Consider the following 25,391-nt stretch of genomic DNA (forward strand, 5'->3'; position numbering starts at 1 on the left):
TAAATTAGAGAAGCTAGGTTGATGTAACTAAACTTTCTTTCAGCCTGCGTATCTATTGGCTTGGAATAGAATGGTGTATTAAATTAGAGAAGCTAGGTTGATGTAACTAAACTTTCTTGCTTAACATTATTATTTTGGACCTGTAGAACTTCACCCAACCATCTAAAACAAGAAAACCAAACAAATCCTAACAATTGATGTCGCGTATGAAAATAATTAGGCATAAAAAAGCAAAATATGAAAAAGTAGGAAAAAGAACAAAATATGGTACAACAATACTCTAAGCATCTAAGCAAGCTTCAAATTATATAATCATCTGCGTTTTTTCTTGAAATCTCCAGGACCAATCAAATTAGAACTGCTCTCATTCATTTCCTCTGACAACTTGTTTGCAACCTCCACTTTACCAGCCTTTTTGAGGCTACTTATGAGAGACCTATAAACATAAATTGATGCCCTACAGCCCCTTTTTTTCATGTCAATAAATAATCTCATCGCTTCATCAACCTGGCCTATGCGGCCAAACCTATCAATTATGGCAGTGTATATGCGCAAATTAGGCTCAAAACCTCTTGCAATCATCTCTTTTAAAACTACCAAAGATAAATCTAATCTACCCAACCTGCAAAAATTATTTATCAATGTGTTGTATGTAATTATATCTGGGTCAAGTCCTAATTCCTTCATCGATAAAAATTCATGATAGGTTTTATCTCCCTGACCTGACTTGCCAAGGATGTCAAAAATAGTGTTATAGGTGACCAGGTCTGCTTTTTGTTTGCAGCATTTCATGTATTCAAAGAGTGCAAGAGCTGTCTCCGTTTGCCCTGTTCCAGCAAATGCATATATTAGTCTGTTCAAAACTGTTGCATTGCAAAGGAAGCTATCCTCTGCCAACTTCATACAAAATTTGTAGGCTACTTCTCTGTCTCCCACGGTTGCTAATGCCTTTGACAAAGCAAAATAGGAAGCAGGATCAGAAGATCCATTAGCTAACAAATCCTTGAAGATTTGGCATGCAAGCTTAAAATCACCAGCTTTGCCAACAGCAGTCAAAAGAGAACTGTAAACTGCCAAGTCAGGAACAACACCTCTGTTCCTCAATTCTTTCAATAGAGAGAAAGCGGAAAATAATTTTTGAACTTTGATAAAATTTTCAATAAGAACTAGAGTGATCTTCGTGTATGCAGAAGAGTTGTTTCCAAAATCAGGAATCAATTGGCCCAAAGCATCCTGAACCTCTTTCTCTCCTTTAACTAAGAAATCAGCAAGCGCAGACAGAGTTGCATCGTCTGGTACTTTTCCTAAACTGAGCATCTCATCAATTGCCCTGTGCAGTTCCATCACAAATGGAGAGGACACAATAAGCATCTGCATAAAGAATTTGAAATCAAAACCACTATGAGTGCAAATCTTAAATTAAAATGAAAGATCATATTATTATTCTAACTAGAAAAGATCAGATGCTTTCACCAAGACCATGTTTGTCTTATAGATACTCAGCTAGCAAACTTCAGAACAAATGTGAATCATAATATCCCTTCGGGTCGAACATGTGTATAGTGTTCATCCTATCTGTTGCTACTTCGAAAAATAAATGTCTGATACATATTTTTGAAAGGAATTCGGGCTAAACAGTGTTCATATAAAAGAAAATTGCATTTACAAAGAATATATTCTAAATTATTTCAAGCACTGCTTAGTCTCTGTTGACATATTCTAGGAATAACAATGCCCTTTCTGCAATAATCACAAGGATCAAACCTATGAATTGGTAAGCTAGGCATTACTAGGGAGTGAGAAAAAACAAATGCTTACCTATATCGTAAGAGACCCAAAGGAAACGCTCCTATCACTTTTCTATAACAGGAACCTAGCAAGAATGTGTACTTCATTAAGTTGTTGCAGCTATAATGCTCCAATATTCATAACCAGCACAAAGCTCCTATCCCTAGGGCCAATAACTGCAACAGAAAATAATGTGAAAACAATGAGGAGGAAATTGAATATTGTAGTCATGGTTGCTGAGTCACTCAATAGAGCATCAATAACAAGTTGAATAGAGCAGAAAATCATTTCCTATGATGCAACCAAAAAGGGAGGCAAGTAAACAATTTTGTAGTTGAAATTAAAAGGTAGAGGTAGAAATACATTGTTTGCAGAACATCAGTCTACAAAGGAGAATAGGCATTCCTCATTAACCTTTTCAAACTCCATAGCCGATACAGCATTTAAAAGATCCATTGATGGACAATAAGGATCGAGACAAAACAAAGACGACGGGACTTGAATCACCTCCCTAAAAATATAAGGCTCTCTGTCAGAAATGTGGTCAAGGCACCAAACAAGATCATGCTGAAAATATACCATAAATGGTAGCCACATTTGTAGTCCAAGGAAGACAATACTTGGGATGGAATTGAACGTGCAAAATAGAGGGGAAAATATAAAAATCCACAAGAAAGTGCTACCTGCCATGCAATAGACTTCACCATAGAATAGAATTGATGTGCAAAGGAGTCCAAGACCAGTGACACATAAATTGTAATGAAAAAGATCACTTAAAATGGTTAAAGAAGCCCCTGCAGTTATTAATGGCTACAAAAGAAGACTAGAAGGGTTGACATGTTCAGATATTGCACACACTTAAAATCTGAAATTGGATCTATGCTACTCGATGCAAATATGATAAAAGAATGTTTGAGAAGTTATATAATGAGTAGATTCGTAAGAGTACATGACCTTAGAAAAAGAATGGCTATTTACATATTTAGGATCTAGGTGGCATATTTAATTGCTGGGTGGTAACCAAGGCATAATTAGGTATATATAAAGGTACAAGTTTGTTTATTATCATCAGATTGTGAATTGTGTTCTCATTGGATATATTTGGAAATTTGGCCCCCCAAAGTGGCTTGTTATTCTTAGTTATATTAAGTATTTGCAGAATATTTTACATTAATATTCCTCTTTTGTGTAAGTTATGCCGTTACACAATTCCTCTTGCATCTCGCTGCTCATGATGTTTGCGTAATCCTTGAGTAGCACTTCAATCTCTAGCTCCCTTGAGCTATGAAGCAACTTCTCTTGCACAAGCTTAAACATGATTGCTTAGCACTCCTCTACATTCCCCATCTCCTTGACACTCAACAACATTGCCTGGCTTGTTGTGCCTTCTTCCACTTCCTAATAGGAAACAACCCAAATTTCTTACCATCCTTCGTGATTGTTTAATAACAAGCCACTTTGGGGTGCCAAATTTCCAAATATATCCAATGAGAACACAATTCATGGTCTATATAAAAGGTACGGGTATGTTATCATCAGATTGTGAATTGTGTTCTCATTGGATATATTTGGAAATTTGGCCTCAGAAGTGGCTTGTTATTCTTAGTTATATTAAGTATCTGCAGAATATTTTACATTATGTTCCTCTTTTGTGTAAGTTATGTCATTACATAATTAAAACACGTTAATCTTTTGATATAATTTAAGCGAAAGAAAAATAAGTTATATCATTGCAATGATTTAAGCAATGGAAAAGAAAGTTAAACTTTTCACCTTAAAATGACATAAGCAGCTATGGCTCTGACAATTTCAGCTATGGAGTGAAAATTGTCAACACCTAGATGTTCTATTTCTAGGGTTAATTAATTTCTGAATCCTTACCTGACAATGAATAGAAGTTATTTGCTAAAAATTGCATTTGAGCAATGTGTACAGGGTTTAGCTAAAAAAAGGGAACACAGAAAGGGAGACAGGTTTCAAAGTGCGAGTGTCGAAATACATGTGTAGCACCCACGCCCTTTGCAGTAATCCATTCTACTGTACACATTGATTTGAACAATAAATCACCTTTCTATTTGCTCCATGGAGATGTTTCCCTACAGGCTGGGGATGTGTATGGTTGATTCCTTTCAGTTTCAAACATTCTCATAATTCTTTCCATGTTCTTTTTTTCCCTTCACTGAATGAGAGCTAGTGAAACACTTCAAGCTCATATCATAAGCACTAATATTTCCATGTGCATTTTTCCCTTCAATGAAAGCTTGTGAAACCCTTTGAACTCAGTTCATAAGCACTAACATATTCCATGTTTGTGTTACTGTCAGCTTTGGGCAGGTCATAAATCTTATTATACGATCAATGAAGCCTTCATCTACAAGCTTTTAATACTTTAAATAAAGACTACAATAATGTCATACTTCTTGTGACTCATGCAATCCATACCCTCATAAATCTATCCATGAAACCCAAAGGTTTTGTGAAGGCAATAATAAACACGCTTTTGTTCAAACAATCTTCATCTACAGCACATATTACTAAGTCATACCTTCCTTTTCATGATTGGCACACCAAAAAAGCCTTCACTAAAAACAATGGCAAAAAGTATTACCTTTGCCTCTACAAGATGCCTTAATAACATTTGTAGAAAACTGTGTCAGCTACTTTCAATAGCTTTAACTTTGAGTGGTCTATGGTGTTAATGTTTTGCCCATAAATAAAGATAAACAACAATAAACAAAATCAAGAACACTAAGACACAACAATTTATTCTGGGAAAACCAACCAACTTGAGGGAAAAAACTCAGCCACAACAAAAAAATATATCTCTTTTATTAAATAATAGAGGTCTGAGTACACAATTTCTAACTGAATAAAAAACTCATCACAAGAAGCAATGATATATATAGAATTGAGACTCTTCATACTACAACCAGAAGTCTCTTCATTTTCCAAATGTGTCTTTTCAAATTTCCAAACGTACGTCTCTTCATACTCTCAAATACATGTCTCTTGATATTCCCAAATGCAAGTATATGAAAAAGCAGCATTTAGATTGTTAAATCCCCTATTTTGCTTAATTTTAGAATATATTATATAGCTGTTGAGACTTCATTCAAAGTTGAGTTGGTTGGTTAAATTAGTTATTCATTATGGTTTCATGTAAAATTGAAGTGTTGGTTATACATTATGATTCATGAGAATTATAAATATTGGTTATCGTTATGATGCTATGCAAACAGAAAATGGTTTAGCTAAAATTATTATTTGATTTTGATTAAATGATTTGGAATTATGTTATACCATGATAAATTTCTTTTTGCAAGAACACAATGAAGGGGGGAAGCATTGCTAGAGAGGGAATTGAGTACAGGGGCACCAATCTGCCATTGAGCCAGCAAGTATGAGCCCTAACTACCATGACCAAGAAAAAGAACTAGGCAAGCAAGGGTATACCGAGTGACCACCATGAGCTAACTGGGTCAACGCACTTCATAAAATAATAAAATGAACAAACTAAGAACAATTGTTACCTTTATGATTTGAGTCGATCTTAGAACTTTCTTGTCATGACAGACATGTTCTAATATAATGATACCATGGTACTTATATGTACTTGTACATGTACATATATACGTACATATGTGTATATTCAAATATGACGTACATGAATGTACACATTTACTTAAAATACAATGTATACACAAGATACGTGTATTTAGAATACTACACATACATATAAAATTTTATGCAGATATTGTTGGTAGTGGGTCAGCGTCCCTCGCAAGATTCGCCACATGGCTTAACTGCCTCCTATGGTTCTATAAGACTATTGGTTGTATCGAGCATTGATAGGTCGATCTTTTGGTGCAACGACAACCCTAGCCTTTCTAACAATTGGTATTAGAGCTTAGTCACAGGTTCAAATCTCGTAGGCCATGGTGAGTAACATTGGGAGGGAGATTGTTGGCAGTGGGCCAGCGTCCCTCGCAGGATTCACGACATGGCTTAACCTCCTCCTGTGGTTCTATAAGACTATTGGTTGCATCGAGCATTGACAAGTCGATCTTTTGGTGCAACGACAACCCTGGCCTTTCTAACAAATAAAAGATGGCGTTTTTATATTAAAACATTAGGATAAAATTATTATTTCCATCTTATGTCAAAGTTTTAACGTTATTTCCATTGGCCTTTTATTTGTGGCTCTTGAGTTTGCAATCAATAATGTAACTTATGATTGCCACCTTCAAGTCATCTTGCACTTAACTCCTTTTGGAGACCATATTTTGCAACCAAGCGTGCTTGAGGGAATCAGTAAGCCATTTTCTTTGTTCTGCAATAACTCTCATACCAGCAATCTGTCTTATAGCAACAAGCCATACGAAACTCACCTTCTCTCTCTTTTATACTCGCGAATTACTTTCTGCTAGTAACAAAAATCCAATTCAAGTTCTTTTGTTATCGGCAATCTTAGGCACAATGGAGAATTGGTACATACAAATAAGGAAGCCGAGCCAGGCCTTATATGAGCTTCTATCTAGTTGTTGGGCTGACATAGCTCTATTTTTACAAGCCAGGTTGTGCGAATTTCTGCGTTATCTTTTCTTATTTATTTGATTTGAAGTCTGAGATTGAGCATGCTACTTGAATGAATTTATAAATTATATGAATAGTGTCAGTCGAATGAAGGTCCATGATTGTTTTTCATACGTTGAAGATATCCAATGTGATTGCTTAAAGTACATGCAATCAGTCTGATTTCATGATTGCTTTCCTTGCTATATGTTAACTCGAATTCATTTCACAACTTAGAATAAATTGGAAAAGAAACTAAAACTATGTGTTCTTATTCAGTCTGAGATGAGAAGAGGCACTTTCACAATGAGTTTACATTATTATTTTGTATTGCCTTGGGATCTTTTCAATATCTACTTTAGGTCCAGGCTGGTCAGAAAAGTCTTGATTGTATTCAACAGAAACTTATCCAAAATTTATGGCAGTCACACTGTGATTCATTGAGGATGACCAGCATGGTCAAGATGAAGGGAAGGGTGTGGGCTGGTAATATTTAATTGTGAGTCACCTACAAGACAAGAGATGAAATCAGTAACAAATTAAACAATAATGAACATAAGGAAACATATTAAACTGAGTCAGCTCATGGCAGTCAATAGGTATAAGTCTTGTTTGTCAAGTTGAGAGGTAGGTGATCGGGTACAAAGTGCCCATGCAAATCCTTGGCCAAGGTAGGTTGGTGGCAATGCTTGTTACTATGATCACTGGAGATCAGAGAGCTTGTAGTTAGATAGATGGGATGATGGGAAAAACTCCATAGCCTAGTCAGTTGTATAGTTGACACTCTAACACCAAGATGCTCAAGAGGCAGGACAAGTGGTGTCACATGCCAAATCCCGTGCAAGGAAGGCCTTTCTTAGTTGAGATTGTGTGGGGATACTTGGGGTCCATGGTTGGGAGGTTAAGCCTTTAACAATGACTTTCCTCTCCACCAAATGCCAGGACTTTCCTCTCCACCAAATGCCAAGACTTGCACAAGACAAAGTCCGGATCTGCTTCTTAAGCCTTCACAATTATTGGGTATTATTATTTTATATACCAAATCAAGTTCAGTTAATTGTTGCAAGTATTTCTTCATATTTAGGTAGCATTGAATGATCTCTCTGTCCATCAAGTAATGGTTAGTTATGAATACTCTTCCATTTGTTAGGTAAAGATAATTCAGTTATTTTGTTATAGCCATTAACCCTTTTTCATATGAATATGTAAAATATATGTTATAACTGTCTTTCATGTGAATATGGAAAGCAACATATTTTCAATAATAATATAATTGTTTATTATGGTTAGAAAATTAGCTTGTTACACAGATAATCAAGATATCTCCTGTAGCTACAAACATCAACACTACCTCTTAGCAAAGGAGATCTCATTTGCAGATTTCATGTCATCGGGACAAACACAATGGCTCCACCCATGTGTGTTAGCCCCATAACTTTATCACATATTTTCTCAATATGATATAGTCATCTCAACATGACCTTCACCATGGCTACTCCCAAAGGGCGAAGAACCAAAAAACTCTCATGGAGTCTCACACATAACTTCCACTATGGCTACTTCCAAAGGCTAGAACAAGGGCTTTCACCTCAAACTTCTATCGTAGAGAAGTAAAAAATCAACAAGGGACTACACCTCAAACTTCTCACTCATGAAGAACTCATTAACAAGGGATTGCACCTCAAACTTCCCTCTCGCAAAGAAGAACTTATTAACAAGGGATTGCACCTCGAACTTCCCTCTCACCAAGAACTCATTGACAAAGGGTTACACCTCGAACTTCTCCTTCATAGAGAAGAACTCACTAACAAGGGATTGCACCTCAAACTTCTACCTCACAAAGAAAAACTCATTAATAAAGAATTGCATGTCGAACTTCTCCCTCACAGAGAAGAACTCATTAACAAGGGATTGCACCTCGAACTTCTCCCTCGTAGATAATAATTCATTAAAACACATAAAAATAATTTGAATGCTAAGACTCCTCAATAGAGACAGCATACTCACAACTTTGATTATCACAATAAATTAATGGACTCCAATGGTTGACCAAATAGGGAGCTTATGCAGTCGTACTGCTACACGCGCTTGTTGATCCTTTGCTTAAGGGCCTGACGCTCTCAATCTGCCAACCAAGCTCCCTCTGAATCTTAATTCTTCTTCTTAGAAGAAACTAATCACTAAACAATCTACAATGTTTCTAGATATCAACCCTATGACAACAAATTGTGTCACCATTCTTCAACCTGCATGACTTCTTAACAAAATGCATCAAATTCTTTCTCCCCTTGACTACAATCTCTCAGTATGCTCCTCAATCCATTGTCAAAATATTTAGAGGGATTAGTTATAGTTTATAGAATCAACCTAACACAAAGGGGTATACCAATGCTATAAGCATACATAATTCACTATACTAATGCATGAATTAACAATTGCATTAAAAATTCATGAACATACTTCTCTTTAATTGTCTAATCTCTCTCACAATCCATCAATTATAACAGACGCAAGCCACAAGACTTTGCACAAAAACCTTTGAATGATCACCATCATGGGTATTTCTCCCACGACACAAATGATTCTATAATCATAAAGTGATCATACACTTGACCAAACATGAATTGATTCTGTAGCATATTCCATGCCCATTACGAAAGATACAAACTTGTGCTTCAGACACAAGTGAAATCATAGATCACTCCAAATGCAGAGTTCTTCCCTCTACAGAGAAAAATTTCAACACTACATTTTGTTGATGCACAGTAATCCCATTATATTCTGCCTAAAGAGTCACCAACACCCACATGGCTCTCTAATCGATGCTAAAACGCCATTTGAATAGAATTTTTCCCGGTAACACAAAGGGACACAAGCATTACAATACAGAAAACTGACGATAGATAAGATACCTACATACTCAAGGGGAATATGTACAGGCACACTTCCTTGAATCATAACGACACACAATGAATTCTGACTAAACATCACACTGCCCAAAAAGATGATAACGACAAGTAGTCAAGCACCCGACGGCTGCTAGAATAATTATCATATACAGAAATGACTCTTTTCTTAGAAACGGCTTGGCCAATGAAAGATATTACACCACAAAACTGAAGAGATGTTTCTGATATCATCTGAGTGCTGAAAGCAGTTACAAAGTTTGATGACAAGGAACCTCCAGGGATGTCACCACTTCAACGCAATCACAAAAGGGAAGACTATAAGTCATGAACGACAATACCTCACGAGCTCAATAAATACAGACACTTATATGAAATCTCAAAAGGGTTGACTGGAGGATACACAAAACATGAACCATCTACAGAATAGGTAGACCCATATATATCGACAACAGAAAGGAACAGTGAGAAAATGAAGAGAACAATCAAGTCAACCGGGCCTTACATAAAAAGAAGAAATGATTCAGCATCATGAAACTGAGAAGGCTTAAGATCAGATTTAGTTTGCACAACCATCGTAGGAAGGAATGATCTCTGTTGCAGCTAACAGAACAAGTAAAAATGAAAGCTCCTGCTGCTATCAACAATCAACACATAAAGTTTGCCTATAAAATACTCATTACAAAATTGCAACAGATACACAAACTAATGAACAAAAGAAACTCCCTTATTTGTTATTATCCAACCAGCTCTAATACCATGTCAATGTTTTAAGCCGAGAATCAAAATAAGCAGCAAAACATGACAGAATAAAGAACAATAAGCACAGCAAGACAACGATTTATCCTGGGAAAACTCTCCAACTTGAGGGGAAAACCCAGCCACACCAAAAAAAATCTCTTTTATTAAATAATAGAGGTTTGAGTGCAAAGCTTCTATCAGAATGCAAAGCTCGTCATACAAAGCAATAATATATATCTAAAATTGAGAGACTTCATATCATAACCAAAAGTCTCTACATTTTCCAAATGTATGTCTCTTCATATTTCCAAATGCACGTCTCTTCATACTCTCAAATGCATGTTTCTTCATATTTCCAAACACAAGTATATGAAAGAGCACCCTGCAGATAGTCAGGATACCTCCTGCAGCTACAAACCTCAACACATGGGGTTGGTGATGAATTTCACAAACTTGGGAATGTCATTGTCCAGCTTCTCCAAATCTGGGATCAAAAAGAGTGCACCATGCAATGAGTTTGAAAAGTGTGAGAATTCTCTTTCCACTTTCATTATTAAAGCTTTACAAACAGGTGCAATATCAGTTATATTTGCATCCAAAAGCACAAAAAATTCCTCAGAATGTTGATTGCTTGGAATTGACGAAATGACACTTCAAAATTTTTGTTTTTAATGTGCCTGAGATGATTTTTAAACTTACTATCTTCATCTCCGATATGTTTCATAGTCTTGGACTCTTGGCTGTCTCCTTGACTGTCTCCTTGATGGCTTGTAATTTGAGCCTTATGTGCAACTGCCTGACTTCATGTGACCCAATTTGTCCAGCTTCAGAACATTAGTTGGAAAATCACTTCTATCAGTTGCAGGGTCCCTTCCATTGATTGCAAGGACATTTAGATCAGTTGCAAGTGTATTATCTCTAGACGCAGTTTCATTACTATCAGTTGCAAATTCATTTTTGCCTTGCCGCCAAATTTGCCAAACATATGAAATCAGCCATACTTGCCAAACAACTGGAATTAGTCATATGTGCCAAAATATAGATTTATTTTGACTCTTTGAAGTATTAAATTGTCAAATTTCAACTATGAGTTTGTGGGAAGCTAGATTAATGTCTCTAATTTTTGCATAACAAAAACATTCTCTTTTTGGAGCCAGAACATATTGAGGGCTGTTTTCCAGAATTTTGGGGGCTCAAACAGATGGATTTTGGCATATATTTTGGTTTGTAGATGGCATAAGGTGAGTAAAACACATTTAAAATCTTAGGACCAGCCTGCTTTCATGAGGAAGCCATACCTTCAGCACTGAGACTGCATTCTTATTGGGTGCATGTTGGTGTTGTTCATTGTGAACCATCATTGATCTTGAGTTCAAAAACCACCAGATCTTCTATTTTCCTTCCAAAAGAAATTGCATGAAGTGATCCCCTGACATGTTGAACACATAAAATTCAAGTTTCAAGGCCTTATATTGCCATCTTGATGTAGAATCACCTAGAAACAGTCACCAGCCACTAGAGGTGTACCAGTCAATCTCTTGCATCCTTGCTCAGGCCTGAGTGAAATGATATTTTAATCTCATAGATGGCCATGCAAACTATTAAACTGATCATTTTTCATAACAACCAGCAATCAATGGAAGCTATCCAAGAAAGTTTTGAGTTCCCATAAAAGAATCAAGTATGCAGATACAACCTAGAAAGGTTCCATTGATAAAAGTTGATCAACCTGTGGATCTTTTTATATCCTGGCAGGTGAAGCAGTCGCCTACATAAGCAAAATAAAAAATGTTGTTGTGATATGTTGCACAGCATCCAAAAGACGAGGATTGAAAAAAAATTGTAGAGTTTTCTGGAAGACAATTAAATGTTAGTATGCAACAACCAAAGTTGCACTTTTATGTGCAGGAATCCGGTACTTCATTCACAGAAAAGGTTTACTGCCTGGCAGAATCAATTTGTTCATAATCAATTTTGTCATGTAGAAACTAAAGTGCATTGTATATGCGAACTTAACATAGCTTAACTGTATTGAAAAAAACCATTGTACAATGAGAGGTTTCTATATGGCAGAAAACAGGGACGACAATCAGATTTTTTTTTAATCTCAGGAGCTGCTTTAGATAATATAGTTTACAAACAAACTAACTTCATGGTAGTCCCAAGACTCGACTAGACTTGGTGACTGCAGAAGCAGGTTGGTCTGACCAGGTCCCAGAGATTCAGGACTTGAACTCTGAGCCTGGCCAAGTTTTGGCAAACTCACCGAGTCTGCAAGATTTGCCAGACTTGGCCAAGATTGGGGGAAAGAAAGTTAAAAAGATTTTAAAAAACAAATTTATAAAGCGTTTATTTGACATTTTAATTACTTTTTTAATATAAACTTACAACTTTTCAACGCCTGTTTGGTTTTTGACATGTTCTTTAGGATTCTCACCATGCTTTTCTTCAACTCATTGTCTTCATCAGATTATATACGCTAAATATACCATTTGCGTATATGTCACTTATACTTGTAAGTTATATTACATATATCTATTGGTAAGGTGTTTGAGAGTGGTTTAAGATCACTAGAAGGTATAATGCAAATTCTAGGTTTTATAAGACCTTAAAAATTTTCACAGTTGAATTTCAGTAATCAGCAGGCTCCTACCAGCATTCTCTCACTCTCTCTATCTGACTCTCTTTATCTCCCCTAAACTCTAGATTAATCTCTCTCCATATAACACTTCCTCTATCCCTTCTCTCTGCCTTTCTCTGTCTCACTCTCTCCTATCTCCGCCAACATGTAGCCTTTACCCCCTTTCTCTTACCCCCAGACACCCACAAGGTGTCTTATTGTTCCCAAACCTAAACCCCCATCAAACTATAAGTCTAAGCAAGTAATAGGCCAATGAATAGCAACAACTTGTGGAGTTAGTGTGTAATGTGCCTTCTCAAACAACAGGCCACAAGGACTCAAATTCTAGCCTTCCATATTCCCTAGGCTAGGATTTATGATTAATAAAGAGAATAAGTGAAATATGGCCAAAAACTCAGGTACAATGAATAATTATAATAATTATCCATCAGAACTTGAAGAGAAGCCATTTTAAGTTATAACATTATATCACCCAAGGCAATATCATGTGTGGGGCTATTTAAGATTTAATGTGTTACATCCCAATTTTTTACCTAACTTGAAATATAGCCGTTGAGGTTCACATGAAGTCAGTTGGCAGTTTAATTTGTTATAATTTGGCAAAATTGTAAGATAGATAGTCGTTGTGATTTCAAGTGAAGATAACATGTTAGTTGATCGTTAATCACGAATTCATGGAATTAAGAAGATGGTTAACCGTTGTGATTATTTAAATAATTTATTATGATAAAATAATTTAACAGTGGAGAGTTTCCTTGTAGGGAGCATGTCATTGGGGTGGAAGCATTGTCAGAAAAGAATTAGGCAGGAGCATCACCATCACTGAGTAAATGGGTAGAGGATCTAGGGACTTCAAATAGGATACATTTGTGAAACCGCATGAGTTATTTAAATAATTAATTTAATTAAAATAATTGAGTTAAAATATAAAACATATCTCAAAGGATTTTAATTTATCTTTCATCATATTATTATAGTAAATATTTAAATATGTGCATTTAAATATAAAAATGATTTGGCACCATTATAATTTAATAATTAATAAAGTGATGTTACATGTACATATAAGATTATAATAACATTTGAATTATTATAATTTTTGAATTATAATCTTCCAATTCTATTCTTTCTTTTTAATATTTTTGCTTTTAATCGATTAACACTTGGCATGATTAATTGATTTTATATTTGGCAATTTGAATTGTCTTAATCTTTCCAACTTCTCTTCCAACCTTTTTTATTTTCTTTTCCCTCTTTATTTCTCTCCTTTTTCAATTCGAATTTATGATGTATTTGAATGGGCATTAGTCTTCTTGATAACCAATGGTAGCCAAAGGGTCACGGCTGACCATTAAAAAAGAGTATCATGAATCGATTTGAGGAGAACTTCTTTCTTTTCCTTCTGCATTTTTCTCTATCTTTCTTTCCATTTGGTACGTCTTCTTATCAAGCCGAGTGAGAACGTTCTTAGATACAACCATTCAGAAGTTCTAAAATCCAATTCATTCCTTTCTCCCTTTAATTCCATCAACGATAGGCATTTAGAGAAAAGAGATATATAGTGGGTGATCAAGAATTCAGGCCGCGGAAGAAAGAAATCCAAATCTGTTTGCAGGTCATGTGTTTTCCTTGCTAAGTCCAAACCGATTTTAGTCAGCTTCCATTACATTCTTTTTCTGAATAGCTTAGTTACTGATTCGGGATACGAATCTAATTCGGGCACGTGAATTGGAACCGTACATTCATGATTTTTTTTTCCCAATTAGGATTCATATATATATATATGTAATGTATATTTCTCTCAGTTTTTAGTATATATAATGCATAAAAGGGTCATTTTAGCACTGGAAAGCAAAAAAATATATTTTAAAAAGTCATATTAAATAACTTAGACTCCCTTAAACCTGTTGATCCTTGAGGATTCACATTGGATCCTTGAGGATTCGTCCGGATTCGTGGCTCACGAATCCGGACAAATCCACTGTGTAAAACAAGGATCCTGCGCGGATCCAGGCACGAATCCGGATCCGGATAGGACCCGAATCCAAATGCGGCCTCTAGGGCATGAATCAGGTAACTAAGCTGAATAGTATACCAAGAAATTAGTGCTTTGTAATTATGTAATCACAGTGTCAAATGCTGGATGTTTGTAATCTTCTTGAATAATTGACAGAGTCGTCTACTCTGAGAATTCCAAACACCTAGGACTCACCTAGCTGTGTAGCCAAAGGAATGGGTGATGAGGTGAGAGAAAGGAATCTGCAATAATATGAATCTATATTAATTATGGCATAACAAGATTTAACATTTTTAAAAGGAAACATTTAACAGTTGATGCAAAAATCCTATTTAATGTATCTCCTGCTGTCAAGTTGAGAGATGTGTCTAGATGCCAGGATGCTCAGCTGATGACAAGATGACCCCTGTCCATTCCGGGTAGGGAGGGTCTTTCTCGTTAGAGATTGTGTGGGGATTAAGTTAAGGTCTGAGTTGGGTGGTTAAGCCCTTGGCAATGTTTCACCTCTCCCCAAGATGTCAGGCATGCATCAGGCAAAGATAAATCATACATTCAATTGGTTGTCGGAGATAGGTATTATCACTTTATGATTAATATGCAAGAAGGTAAGATTAATTGAGTTATTTCATCGTTACACCTAGATGCAAGAAATAGATTTATGGATTGTTTTTCATTTATATGAATATCGAATATAAGTATATTTTCTAATCTTGAGTTACTGTCACAGTTAAGTAATCGGAAGGAAAGGAATCTGAAATTGATTGAGTGATGACTGGAACCCTAAATGATGTAGTGGTATCGGAAGCCCTAATTGAATCCGTGGTATCAAAAGCCCTAAAAGATTCCAATGGTAATCGATGCCCTAATGACTACAGTGGTAAGTGATGCCCTAATTTTGTATAGTGGTATTTAATGATAAACGCCATTTGATTTTGATTTAATAATGTTGGATAGAAGTCATTTCGTGATATTGTTATAGAGGTATTTGTGGACTAACCCAAGTGGTTGCAGAAGCATCACTAGTTTTAAATTCGATTTCAAATTTCCATGGTATGTGGATTTCAATTTCTGTGGTAATTTCATTTGATGGTGTTTCAAGTTTTTAGTTAAGAAATTTTGTTTACAAGTAGGAGATAATTTCCACAGTAAGTCAAATTGTGATATTGCTATCAGGATTTAACTGTGTAATTTTGAGTCAAACTCATTGACCCATGCTTCATGAGTAGTGATTCAACATGAATCCATCTCTCATGAGAATAAATGGAACACTTAGCACTCATTGGATCTAGGTGATGCTCACAGGGGTGAAGCACTGGGACTTCCCGGGAGGTCACCCATCCCAGTACTACTCCAGCCTGAGCGTGCTTAACTACGGAGTTTCCTCCATGGTTAAACCCAAAGCTTGCAACCCCATTTGCAAAACCTTCACCAAGTGTTGTGCCTTATGAACCATTCATTAGAAAGCCCCTTAAGCTCATCAATTGACAAGTAGGAGATAATTTCCACAGTAAGTCAAATTGTGATATTGCTATCAGGATTTAACTGTGTAATTTTGAGTCAAACTCATTGACCCATGCTTCATGAGTAGTGATTCAACATGAATCCATCTCTCATGAGAATAAATGGAACACTTAGCACTCATTGGATCTAGGTGATGCTCACAGGGGTGAAGCACCGGGACTTCCCGGGAGGTCACCCATCCCAGTACTACTCCAGCCTGAGCGTGCTTAACTACGGAGTTTCCTCAATGGTTAAACCCAAAGCTTGCAACCCCATTTGCAAAACCTTCACCAAGTGTTGTGCCTTATGAACCATTCATTAGAAAGCCCCTTAAGCTCATCAATTGACAAGTAGGAGATAATTTCCACAGTAAGTCAAATTGTGATATTGCTATCAGGATTTAACTGTGTAATTTTGAGTCAAACTCATTGACCCATGCTTCATGAGTAGTGATTCAACATGAATCCATCTCTCATGAGAATAAATGGAACACTTAGCACTCATTGGATCTAGGTGATGCTCACAGGGGTGAAGCACCGGGACTTCCCGGGAGGTCACCCATCCCAGTACTACTCCAGCCTGAGCGTGCTTAACTACGGAGTTTCCTCCATGGTTAAACCCAAAGCTTGCAACCCCATTTGCAAAACCTTCACCAAGTGTTGTGCCTTATGAACCATTCATTAGAAAGCCCCTTAAGCTCATCAATTGACAAGAAGGAGATAATTTCCACAGTAAGTCAAATTGTGATATTGCTATCAGGATTTAACTGTGTAATTTTGAGTCAAACTCATTGACCCATGCTTCATGAGTAGTGATTCAACATGAATCCATCTCTCATGAGAATAAATGGAACACTTAGCACTCATTGGATCTAGGTGATGCTCACAGGGGTGAAGCACCGGGACTTCCCGAGAGGTCACCCATCCCAGTACTACTCCAGCCTGAGCGTGCTTAACTACGGAGTTTCCTCCATGGTTAAACCCAAAGCTTGCAACCCCATTTGCAAAACCTTCACCAAGTGTTGTGCCTTATGAACCATTCATTAGAAAGCCCCTTAAGCTCATCAACTGACAAGTAGGAGATAATTTCCACAGTAAGTCAAATTGTGATATTGCTATCAGGATTTAACTGTGTAATTTTGAGTCAAACTCATTGACCCATGCTTCATGAGTAGTGATTCAACATGAATCCATCTCTCATGAGAATAAATGGAACACTTAGCACCCATTGGATCTAGGTGATGCTCACAGGGGTGAAGCACCGGGACTTCCCGAGAGGTCACCCATCCCAGTACTACTCCAGCCTGAGCGTGCTTAACTACGGAGTTTCCTCCATGGTTAAACCCAAAGCTTGCAACCCCATTTGCAAAACCTTCACCAAGTGTTGTGCCTTATGAACCATTCATTAGAAAGCCCCTTAAGCTCATCAACTGACAAGTAGGAGATAATTTCCACAGTAAGTCAAATTGTGATATTGCTATCAGGATTTAACTGTGTAATTTTGAGTCAAACTCATTGACCCATGCTTCATGAGTAGTGATTCAACATGAATCCATCTCTCATGAGAATAAATGGAACACTTAGCACTCATTGGATCTAGGTGATGCTCACAGGGGTGAAGCACTGGGACTTCCCGGGAGGTCACCCATCCCAGTACTACTCCAGCCTGAGCGTGCTTAACTACGGAGTTTCCTCCATGGTTAAACCCAAAGCTTGCAACCCCATTTGCAAAACCTTCACCAAGTGTTGTGCCTTATGAACCATTCATTAGAAAGCCCCTTAAGCTCATCAATTGACAAGTAGGAGATAATTTCCACAGTAAGTCAAATTGTGATATTGCTATCAGGATTTAACTGTGTAATTTTGAGTCAAACTCATTGACCCATGCTTCATGAGTAGTGATTCAACATGAATCCATCTCTCATGAGAATAAATGGAACACTTAGCACTCATTGGATCTAGGTGATGCTCACAGGGGTGAAGCACCGGGACTTCCCGGGAGGTCACCCATCCCAGTACTACTCCAGCCTGAGCGTGCTTAACTACGGAGTTTCCTCAATGGTTAAACCCAAAGCTTGCAACCCCATTTGCAAAACCTTCACCAAGTGTTGTGCCTTATGAACCATTCATTAGAAAGCCCCTTAAGCTCATCAATTGACAAGTAGGAGATAATTTCCACAGTAAGTCAAATTGTGATATTGCTATCAGGATTTAACTGTGTAATTTTGAGTCAAACTCATTGACCCATGCTTCATGAGTAGTGATTCAACATGAATCCATCTCTCATGAGAATAAATGGAACACTTAGCACTCATTGGATCTAGGTGATGCTCACAGGGGTGAAGCACCGGGACTTCCCGGGAGGTCACCCATCCCAGTACTACTCCAGCCTGAGCGTGCTTAACTACGGAGTTTCCTCCATGGTTAAACCCAAAGCTTGCAACCCCATTTGCAAAACCTTCACCAAGTGTTGTGCCTTATGAACCATTCATTAGAAAGCCCCTTAAGCTCATCAATTGACAAGAAGGAGATAATTTCCACAGTAAGTCAAATTGTGATATTGCTATCAGGATTTAACTGTGTAATTTTGAGTCAAACTCATTGACCCATGCTTCATGAGTAGTGATTCAACATGAATCCATCTCTCATGAGAATAAATGGAACACTTAGCACTCATTGGATCTAGGTGATGCTCACAGGGGTGAAGCACCGGGACTTCCCGAGAGGTCACCCATCCCAGTACTACTCCAGCCTGAGCGTGCTTAACTACGGAGTTTCCTCCATGGTTAAACCCAAAGCTTGCAACCCCATTTGCAAAACCTTCACCAAGTGTTGTGCCTTATGAACCATTCATTAGAAAGCCCCTTAAGCTCATCAACTGACAAGTAGGAGATAATTTCCACAGTAAGTCAAATTGTGATATTGCTATCAGGATTTAACTGTGTAATTTTGAGTCAAACTCATTGACCCATGCTTCATGAGTAGTGATTCAACATGAATCCATCTCTCATGAGAATAAATGGAACACTTAGCACCCATTGGATCTAGGTGATGCTCACAGGGGTGAAGCACCGGGACTTCCCGAGAGGTCACCCATCCCAGTACTACTCCAGCCTGAGCGTGCTTAACTACGGAGTTTCCTCCATGGTTAAACCCAAAGCTTGCAACCCCATTTGCAAAACCTTCACCAAGTGTTGTGCCTTATGAACCATTCATTAGAAAGCCCCTTAAGCTCATCAACTGACAAGTAGGAGATAATTTCCACAGTAAGTCAAATTGTGATATTGCTATCAGGATTTAACTGTGTAATTTTGAGTCAAACTCATTGACCCATGCTTCATGAGTAGTGATTCAACATGAATCCATCTCTCATGAGAATAAATGGAACACTTAGCACTCATTGGATCTAGGTGATGCTCACAGGGGTGAAGCACTGGGACTTCCCGGGAGGTCACCCATCCCAGTACTACTCCAGCCTGAGCGTGCTTAACTACGGAGTTTCCTCCATGGTTAAACCCAAAGCTTGCAACCCCATTTGCAAAACCTTCACCAAGTGTTGTGCCTTATGAACCATTCATTAGAAAGCCCCTTAAGCTCATCAATTGACAAGTAGGAGATAATTTCCACAGTAAGTCAAATTGTGATATTGCTATCAGGATTTAACTGTGTAATTTTGAGTCAAACTCATTGACCCATGCTTCATGAGTAGTGATTCAACATGAATCCATCTCTCATGAGAATAAATGGAACACTTAGCACTCATTGGATCTAGGTGATGCTCACAGGGGTGAAGCACCGGGACTTCCCGGGAGGTCACCCATCCCAGTACTACTCCAGCCTGAGCGTGCTTAACTACGGAGTTTCCTCAATGGTTAAACCCAAAGCTTGCAACCCCATTTGCAAAACCTTCACCAAGTGTTGTGCCTTATGAACCATTCATTAGAAAGCCCCTTAAGCTCATCAATTGACAAGTAGGAGATAATTTCCACAGTAAGTCAAATTGTGATATTGCTATCAGGATTTAACTGTGTAATTTTGAGTCAAACTCATTGACCCATGCTTCATGAGTAGTGATTCAACATGAATCCATCTCTCATGAGAATAAATGGAACACTTAGCACTCATTGGATCTAGGTGATGCTCACAGGGGTGAAGCACCGGGACTTCCCGGGAGGTCACCCATCCCAGTACTACTCCAGCCTGAGCGTGCTTAACTACGGAGTTTCCTCCATGGTTAAACCCAAAGCTTGCAACCCCATTTGCAAAACCTTCACCAAGTGTTGTGCCTTATGAACCATTCATTAGAAAGCCCCTTAAGCTCATCAATTGACAAGAAGGAGATAATTTCCACAGTAAGTCAAATTGTGATATTGCTATCAGGATTTAACTGTGTAATTTTGAGTCAAACTCATTGACCCATGCTTCATGAGTAGTGATTCAACATGAATCCATCTCTCATGAGAATAAATGGAACACTTAGCACTCATTGGATCTAGGTGATGCTCACAGGGGTGAAGCACCGGGACTTCCCGAGAGGTCACCCATCCCAGTACTACTCCAGCCTGAGCGTGCTTAACTACGGAGTTTCCTCCATGGTTAAACCCAAAGCTTGCAACCCCATTTGCAAAACCTTCACCAAGTGTTGTGCCTTATGAACCATTCATTAGAAAGCCCCTTAAGCTCATCAACTGACAAGTAGGAGATAATTTCCACAGTAAGTCAAATTGTGATATTGCTATCAGGATTTAACTGTGTAATTTTGAGTCAAACTCATTGACCCATGCTTCATGAGTAGTGATTCAACATGAATCCATCTCTCATGAGAATAAATGGAACACTTAGCACCCATTGGATCTAGGTGATGCTCACAGGGGTGAAGCACCGGGACTTCCCGGGAGGTCACCCATCCCAGTACTACTCCAGCCTGAGCGTGCTTAACTACGGAGTTTCCTCCATGGTTAAACCCAAAGCTTGCAACCCCATTTGCAAAACCTTCACCAAGTGTTGTGCCTTATGAACCATTCATTAGAAAGCCCCTTAAGCTCATCAACTGACAAGTAGGAGATAATTTCCACAGTAAGTCAAATTGTGATATTGCTATCAGGATTTAACTGTGTAATTTTGAGTCAAACTCATTGACCCATGCTTCATGAGTAGTGATTCAACATGAATCCATCTCTCATGAGAATAAATGGAACACTTAGCACTCATTGGATCTAGGTGATGCTCACAGGGGTGAAGCACCGGGACTTCCCGGGAGGTCACCCATCCCAGTACTACTCCAGCCTGAGCGTGCTTAACTACGGAGTTTCCTCCATGGTTAAACCCAAAGCTTGGTGAAGGTTTTGCAAATGGGGTTGCAAGCTTTGGGTTTAACCATGGAGGAAACTCCGTAGTTAAGCACGCTCAGGCTGGAGTAGTACTGGGATGGGTGACCTCCCGAGAAGTCCCGGTGCTTCACCCCTGTGAGCATCACCTAGATCCAATGAGTGCTAAGTGTTCCATTTATTCTCATGAGAGATGGATTCATGTTGAATCACTACTCATGAAGCATGGGTCAATGAGTTTGACTCAAAATTACACAGTTAAATCCTGATAGCAATATCACAAATTTTGTTTAACTGATTTTAACCGCCAATCCCTTTCATATGAATGAAACTGATTTAACTGACTTCCTGTGAAGATGAAGCGATAACTGTATTTCCTTAAGCATGTTAGTTGTTAAATTAGACCCAGTAAAAGTGGTTGTTACATATGGTATCAGAGCGCTGGGTTCAACGCTGAAACCTTGGGTCCAACACTGTTTCTAAGAAACTGAAATGTAAATGATGAAAAAGATTCAATTTGCATAACTGGATATTGCAATCAAAAAAACGAAAAAACACACTAGGAAATCATTCAGAATAGCCGAGAAGACTGAAATGATATAAAATGGACAAATGTATAAACTATAATATCATAAAGATGAAACATAATTAAGAAGATAAAATGATTGGCAAGTCGAGTGGTAGAGATCGGGTTTACGAACCTAACTTTGAAATCCTTGGCCAAGGTAGAAATAGGCAAATGTGCCGAACATGTGATCTTTTTTTGTTTGTCCAGATGCTTCAGTTATTTTGGAGAATAACTGTTGGGGCACTCAAACCACCTGAATGCTCAGATGGCAGGACCAAAATGATACATGTGCCTTGTCCTAGGAGGGAGGGCCATTCTCAGTAGAGAATGAGAAGATTAAAATGGGTCCAGATATCGAGGCTTGCGCAATCAAAACGAACTCCTATAACCTTGATAAGATGTTATCCAAATCCATGATGATGGCTAAATAATTCTTTATGCAATTAATGGCAGAAATAAATTTGTTATCTATTTCAACTTGAACTAAAGGAAAACAAAACTATGAACCATGATCCTTTCTGATGTTGATTAAACGACAAAATCATTATGTGCTCTAATATGGAATAAACACACTTGCATAATTGAAACTATCAATATAGATGCAAACTTTGACGAGATGGGCATGAAAGCCTAAGTCACAGAAATGGAAAAGATAAACTTCCAGATATTTACAGATGAATGATGAGCTACTCGATAAGAATCTTATAAATTGTTTCAGATGTTTATGATCTTGATTTGATGTATGATGATCTTGCATAGTATATCATGTTTCTACCCTTTGACACATTGCTATACATGTATAGTACACATGATGTTTATTTTAACTATTAAGCTGTTGTATTCTATCATGAGATGATTGTTCTAACAAAATTTTATGAGATGGACATGAAGACCGAAGTCACATAAATGGAAAACATGGATTCACTGACCTATTTCAGGTGATCTGTAAGTTTGCAAGGATGATCTACCCATTAATGAGTCTCATACGCCAGATGGTATGTATAAATGATTTAAATTACGATCAAGTTATGACCTAGAACTTCTTAGTTGAAGAAATTCCAATTTTTGCTTAACTTACTTTCAGTCATTGAACCTGAAAAATTCTCTTAAATGAAGATATCAATATGAAATCAAACTAATGATATGGTGAGTGCCTACATGAGTATGACAGGAATATGAAATAGAATCAACTCAAATGATGCTAAGACAACCACAAGTACAGTAAAGTGAACTCAAGTGAGTACGTGTTTAATTTTATGTTACCATGCAAATATCTTTCTAGAAACTTTGAAGTAAAAATGGATCTTGAGTTTCGATTATGATTTTGATGATATCATGATGCCATATATATATCTTGTATTTAGAATATTCTTTTAGTGTCTAATTTGCAGAGATCATCGAGGACGATGAAACACAAAGGGGAATGGTATGTTACATTCCAATTTTTAAAAAACTCCTTTATAATATTCGTTACAATTTCAAGTTCATCGAGGACGATGAATCACAAGGGGAATGGTATGTTACATCCCAATTTTTGACCTAATTTGAAATATAGCCGTTGAGGTTCACATGAAGTCAGTTGGCAATTTAAATTGTTATAATCTAGCGAAATGGTAAGATAGTTAGTCATTGTGATTTCAAGTGAAGATAACATGTTAGTTGATCTTAAATCACGAATTCATGGAATTAAGAAGATGGTTAACCGTTGTGATTATTTAAATAATTTATTATGATAAAATAATTTAACGGTGGAGAGTTTCCTTGTAGGGAGCATGTCAGTGGGGTGGAAGCATTGTCAGAAAAGAATTAGGCAGGAGCATCACCATCACTAAGTAAATGGGTAGAGGATCTAGCGACTTCAAACAGGATACATTTGTGGAACCGCATGAGTTATTTAAATAATTAATTTAATTAAAATAATTGCGTTAAAATATAAAACATATCTCAAAGAATTTTAATTTATTTTTCATCATATTATTATAGTAAATATTTAAATACGTGCATTTAAATATAAAAATGATTTGGTACCATTATAATTTAATAATTAATAAAGTGATGTTACATGAACATATAAGATTATAATAATGTTCGAATTATAATAACATTTGAATTATTATAATTTTCAAATTATAATCTTCCAATTCTATTCTTTCTTTTTAATATTTTTGCTTTTAATCGATTAACACTTGGCATGATTAATTAATTTTATATTTGGCGATTCGAATTGTCTTAATCTTTCCAACTTTTCTTCCAACCTTTCTTATTTTGTTTTCCCTCTTTATTTCTCTCCTTTTTCAATTCGAATTTATGATGTATTCAAATGGGCATTAGTCTTCTTGATAACCAATGGTAGCCAAAGGGTCACTGCTGGCCATTAAAAAAGAGTATCATGAATCAATTTGGGGAGAACTTCTTTCTTTGCCTTCTGCATTTTTCTCTATCTTTCTTTCCATTTGCTACGTCTTCTTATCAAGCCAAGTGAGAACGTTCTCAGCTATAACCATTCAGATGTTCTAAAATCCGATTCATTCCTTTCTCCCTTTAATTCCATCAATGATAGGAATTTAGAGAAAAGAGATATACAATGGGTGATCAAGAATTCCGGCCGCGGGAGAAAGAAATCCGAATCTGTTTGCATGTCATGTGTCTTCCTTGCTAAGTCCAAACTGATTTTAGTCAGCTTCCATTACTTTCTTTTTCTAAATAGTATACCAAGAAATCAGTGCTTTGTTTGGTACGTTTACCATTAATATATTTTGTTGCTGCTGTATAAACTAAACAGTGGACCGAATAGGAAGTGTATTTTGAATGCATAACTTCCATCCATAGTCGGAATTACATATAGTTCAGGTCATGATTAAATGCAATCATATTTCATAAGATTCCTTCTTTTGCTAAGCATATGCCTGACTGTAGTCGGCTACAAGAAATTTAATATTTGCATTTGTGTTTCACAGTTTCTTCTTTCTTGTTTGCAGTCGGTTACATATTGATAGAGCTAAGAATAAATTAAATATGTTTTTCAAATCCTTTTCTCTCTGATTGAGTATCCATCCATGGTCGGTTAGGCATGTTGAATAGAGATCAATTTATATTACTGGCTGTTTGTATTCTGAAACGTATATGAGATCATTTGCCGAGTATCCCTGAGTATATATAATTTATGAATTCATTTGGCAGTTGTATCAAACTTGATTGATTACATAAATCCACATCAATGCACATGTTTTTATAAATTTTCCAAACATATTCAGAGTACTTGTAACACCGAGGAATTCACCGGTAGAAAAGCCATGAAATGGTGAAGAGGTGGAGTTGATCTACAAGAACGC

The 25,391-nt window shown here is 37.1% G+C and overlaps 1 protein-coding gene across 4 annotated transcripts in view; it reads right to left on the reverse strand.

Moving 5' to 3' along the window:
- Positions 1–281: 281 nt before the first annotated feature.
- LOC149539323 (Tetratricopeptide repeat (TPR)-like superfamily protein) overlaps positions 282–25,391 on the reverse strand; it is a 33,129-nt gene continuing 8,019 nt past the window's right edge. The window contains exons 2-3 of one of the 4 annotated variants that reach the window (XM_089800631.1): positions 11,306–11,775; positions 282–1,371 (exon numbers count right to left, since the gene is read on the reverse strand). In XM_089800631.1, the coding sequence (XP_089656757.1) occupies positions 313–1,371; positions 11,306–11,368 (1,122 nt within the window). In that variant the 5' untranslated portion in view covers positions 11,369–11,775 and the 3' untranslated portion in view covers positions 282–312. Of the gene's footprint in view, positions 1,372–1,818; positions 1,965–11,305; positions 11,776–25,391 lie in introns of all 4 variants that reach the window. The other 3 variants (XM_089800632.1, XM_089800629.1, XM_089800630.1) reach the window with 3 other exon arrangements.

Source organism: Cupressus sempervirens, chromosome 9 (genome assembly GCF_028749045.1).
Source record: "Cupressus sempervirens isolate cs-2001-9-10 chromosome 9, ASM2874904v1, whole genome shotgun sequence".
In the NCBI taxonomy this organism is placed as follows: domain Eukaryota; kingdom Viridiplantae; phylum Streptophyta; class Pinopsida; order Cupressales; family Cupressaceae; genus Cupressus; species Cupressus sempervirens.